The following is a 4,569-nucleotide window of genomic DNA, read 5'->3' on the forward strand; positions in this document are numbered from 1 at the left end:
AACTTATAGATGTCTACAACGATGGATTTCCTCCAAGGTGAGAAAGAGTAAAGTTGATTGTACCAATGAAGTTGTTGGCAAGTGAGTATTTGAAGGAATGACAATTTTAAGACGATGTGACTATTAGAAATATGATTGTTTTTTATACCAAACTAGTTGTAAGGAGTTTCATCGTCTTCATTTCATGTGATCATTCTGCGCATAGGATCTTGAAAACCAACTTTAAACACTATCAATCCCAGAATGTTATTATTGAAAACAATGTTGAAAGTAGAAACAAAAGTAGGAAATATGTGTGCGATCGAAAAAGGTCGACGACCTGGCGATGGTGGTCGTCAAAAGCTAGCCAAGATTATGGAATTCAAGAAAGGGTTGTTGAACCAACAATTACAAATATGAGATTGAGATTGAGAATGAGAAAAAGAGACTTTTGGACAGCTAAGTGAAAAAGATAAAGAAGATGAGATTTAGGGTTTTGTGTAATCTTATTTTAATAAATGATGATGATGAAGATAATATTAATATTAATAATAAACTAAATAATATATATATATATATATATACACACACTTGTTTCAAACATTTAAAGTTTAATTCTCATTTATATATATATATATTGGTTGGGTCAACCCGAATTTTCTTTAGTCAACCCGTGACCCAACCCAACCCAACAAAAATAAAAAAATTTAAAAAAAAGTTTAATCCAATCCAACCCTTACATTTTGGGTTGGGTAGTCTGAGTTGTTCGGATTAGTTATTTGAACACCCCCAACTATTAAGGTTAATTTCATAATAAATTTATTTTTAGTTTTCTTTTTTTTTTTTTAATTTAGGGTTGTTTTCTTTTAAATTTTATATTATGATTCTTGCATTTTCTAAAGAAAATATTTGATTTTTAAAGTTACAATATTATTTTTAGGAAAATAATTAGGTGCATCTCAGGAACACTCATCTTTATATATCCCACTAAATTGTCCTATCATAATTTGACATGTGACAAATTATTTTTATTTATTGTTTGAAATATTTTAATTATTTTTTGGTGTGAACGATAGGTTAGGAAAGAATAGAGAGGTAATACTTAAGTATTACCCTTATTTTTAATAACATTCCGTAAATATTTCAAAATGATATAAATGGGACCTAAAAATTGTATGATAGTAATTTAGAATAGAATTTTGGATCATGACTAGTTCACCTCTCTAATTTTTTTATGTTTAATTTTCTTTTAAAATTTTACTTAAAGAAAAGTTTTGAAAAGTTTATATATCTTTTAACTCTTTAAAAAAAATTCAAAAGAAAGTGATATGAACCGTCTATAGCATCAAATTATTATTTATATATTATTTAATAATTTTGATGTAGTTTATATAGTTTTTAATTGTATCTTTTTAACGATATTTTAAGTAGGGGTATTTTTGTAATCTTGTTATGAACCATGATGTGGCACTAGAGTTTTATTTAGAAGGCTATTAAAGTTTTGCTTTTAGGTTGTTTTGAGAAATCTTTTTATGAAGAATTAAGTTTTAGCCTATGTGCTTATTCCTCCCGACTAAGAGGGTTTCTTGAATTTACAATTCACGTGTTGAGTTGCAACCTTCAATTAGGATTGATTATCCTATGTTGTGGAGTATTCAAATTTTGGACTAAAGAACTCGTTTTCTATCTGAAGATATTTGATCTCAAGGTAATTAGTATCTAACTCTATCCTTGAGGATTCTAATTATTGAAAAATTACGAATAATTTCATACTAAAAGGATTTTAATTTCAAATCGTAGGATATTCGTATAAGAAAGAATATAACCAAATGGATATTTGTTTTTTATGATTTTAACATTGGTAGAAAATTGACTTCACCAAAGCAAGACAAGCACTTAAAGAATTTGATGGAGTAAACAATAATCTCAAAAGCGGAAAGTTAGCTTTAAGGGAGTGGAAGATATTTTAAAATTATCATCTACATAGAAAATAAATTATATATTTTTTTAAAAAATATATATATAGAACAACTGGGAGAGCCCATTTAAATCCGTACTGTACGTAAATTGCAACTTTTTTTATGTAAAGAAGCCAGTCATTTTCAATTAATACCCGTAACCCATTACCCCTGGCCGAATAAAAGAAATAATATAAAAATATTAAAGGTTTTGAGAAAAGAAAATTAAAAATATACCGTTTAATATTTTTGTCCATAAATTTAATTGTTGCCACTGGCCATCAATGAAATTCTGGAGAAGTTGATCGGAGAAAGTAGAGAGAGATAGAAAAATGGAGTACGATAATCGCGAAGCACAGGATCCGGCCTCTCTAAGCTTTCCAGTTGGTTTGGTTCTTTTGTTGACATTTTTGTTCTGCATGTGTTGTTTTTTTTCTTGTTGCCTTCACTGGGAAAAGCTCCGATCATTTCTTGGTTGTCCCGATCATCTCCACCACCACCATCCGCCCATTCCGCCGCAAACCGCAGCCTTCTCACCGCCCGATAAGATTTCGCCAATTCATACGGTGCGTTTAGTTCCTTCTTATTCTTCTATTTATAGCGTATAATTTAATCAAAATTACCCATCAACTGTTCTTTTAAATTTCCAAATTATCTCAATTAAACTTTTAAAAGATTACAAAAATACACTGATTAATTTCAACGGAAATTGTATTTTATTCATAGTATGTTTGGAATACCTTTTCAAATATTTAATTTAAAAAATAAATCATTTTAAAAGAAATTAATTTCAGATGTATTTTAATTCCTTTTTATGAAAAATGTTTAAATAAAAATAAAATTTTTTAAAAAATACGATTTTCTCAAATCCATTCAAACGGTCCTTTAAGCTATAAGATTTTCGGAAACTTTAAATTTTCGTTGCATTAAACTTTTTGTTTTCTTAAATTTTCCTGGTTAAGTTATTATTTAAAAACTAATACTATAATAATTTAACAGAGTTAAAAGAAAGATTTTTTTTTTTCTTTTTTGAAATGGAGTTAAAGAAAGACTTGGTTTGTAGTTTTTGCAGTTTCCTATTCTTGAATATTAAAACCTTTTTTATTTCTTCAAATTGGGGTAAATATCAATTTATATCCTTAAACTTTGATGATTGTATTAATTTAAACTTTAAACTAATAATTGTATCAATTTAAGCTTGAACTTTATGAGTGTATCAATTTAAACCCAAAATTAATAATTATATCAATTTAAACCCAGAACTTTAAAGATTATATCAACTTAAACACTTCACTATGTTTCATATGGATAAACATAGTATAAGATTTGTAATTCTATCAATTAAACCTCTGAATTTATATAAATTTGATGGAAAAAAATCAAGTATTTTACCTGATATTTTTCTAATTAAATAGAAAGAAAAGTGTAAATTAATATAATTATAAAAGTTTAGGGTTTAAATTGATATACTTAATAAAATTTTAAAGTTTAAATCGATACAATTATTAGTTTGTGATTTAAATTGATACAACTTATAAAGTTTAGGTATATCAAATTTATAAACTCTATTTTCACCAATAATTTGTATTTTCTTTTTCTTTTTTTATCTGACCTGTACTAATATTTTTCTTTAAAAAATAAGTCACATTCTATCCAATTATTCAACTATGCAGGTTATTTTATTTTTTCATTTTTGCTGTGTTTTGTTATGGAATTGGGTTGAATGCACCAGAATAGATGCAACTTGAAAATGAAGTATTACTTCCTAAAAATCAACTCATAATTTAAGGGGAAAAAAACAATTAATAGTTGTAGTCTAATCTTGGAAGTAATTATCAAAATTGGTTTTTTTTTCTTTCTAAATTTCACTAAAATTCAAATCTTTCTTTTTTTAAAAAAAAAAAACATAAATTTCAATAATATAAAACTAAAATGAAATTTTAAAGGGGTCTTTTTTATTATTTTTATTTTATTTTATTTCTATACGTGTTTGATCTTTCCCTTCATCTCTTATTCTATAAACAAGAAGATATGGAGGGAGAATCGGCCGCAAAGCCTGTCGGTGTTGATGCCCGGCGACGAGGTTCCGAGGTTTATAGCAATGGCATGTCCGCCGTGTGCGGCGGCGGCTTTGGTAGAAATTGTAGTACAGAAACCTTCTCAGAGTTTTCCGGACTCTTCTTTGTAGCTCTCTCTTTAATTAGTTAATGCCTTTTTTTTGTAAGCTTTTTGTGCGTATATAAAATATATATGCATTTTGAATATTCCATTTTTCTTTCGGAATTTCTAGCAATGTTCAAATGCTTGTCTTTATTTCGCGAGTTCGTCACTTTAATTTTATTCTTCTTAGATGACCAAACAATACCATTTAATTTCCTTCCTTTTAAATCATTTACATCCCTTGAATAATCATTTAATTTTTTATTTTTGAAAACTAGACCTATTTCATATACATCTTTTACATAATTTGCATCTTTTGTAAGTATAATGATTGAATTTTTAATCAAATTCTAATAAATAAAAATAACTTATTGAATGATACTCAAAATTTGGCTTGATTTTTTAAATTATTGGTGAAAAGTATATCACAAAAGAAGAAATTTGGAGTTGGAAGTAATATTTATAGACTTAA

The 4,569-nt window shown here is 26.9% G+C and overlaps 1 protein-coding gene across 1 annotated transcript; it reads left to right on the forward strand.

Moving 5' to 3' along the window:
* Positions 1-2,102: 2,102 nt before the first annotated feature.
* LOC120086653 (uncharacterized protein At5g65660-like) lies at positions 2,103-4,250 on the forward strand. Its single transcript, XM_090318302.1, has 2 exons — positions 2,103-2,503; positions 3,967-4,250. Exons 1-2 carry the CDS (start codon positions 2,270-2,272, stop codon positions 4,123-4,125), a joined length of 393 nt encoding a protein of 130 aa, XP_090174428.1. The 5' UTR covers positions 2,103-2,269; the 3' UTR covers positions 4,126-4,250.
* Positions 4,251-4,569: the final 319 nt, after the last annotated feature.

The sequence above is a fragment of the Benincasa hispida genome, chromosome 9 (assembly GCF_027475165.1).
Source record: "Benincasa hispida cultivar pf3 chromosome 9, pf3_genome.v1.1, whole genome shotgun sequence".
Classification (NCBI taxonomy): domain Eukaryota; kingdom Viridiplantae; phylum Streptophyta; class Magnoliopsida; order Cucurbitales; family Cucurbitaceae; genus Benincasa; species Benincasa hispida.

Excerpts from the sequence above, each read along its gene's own strand:
- LOC120086653 (XM_090318302.1), top strand. The coding sequence starts at position 2,270 with ATGGAGTACGATAATCGCGAAGCACAGGATCCGGCCTCTCTAAGCTTT. Across the intron at positions 2,504-3,966 it reads AGATTTCGCCAATTCATACG|ATATGGAGGGAGAATCGGCC; the intron begins GTGCGTTTAGTT and ends ATAAACAAGAAG.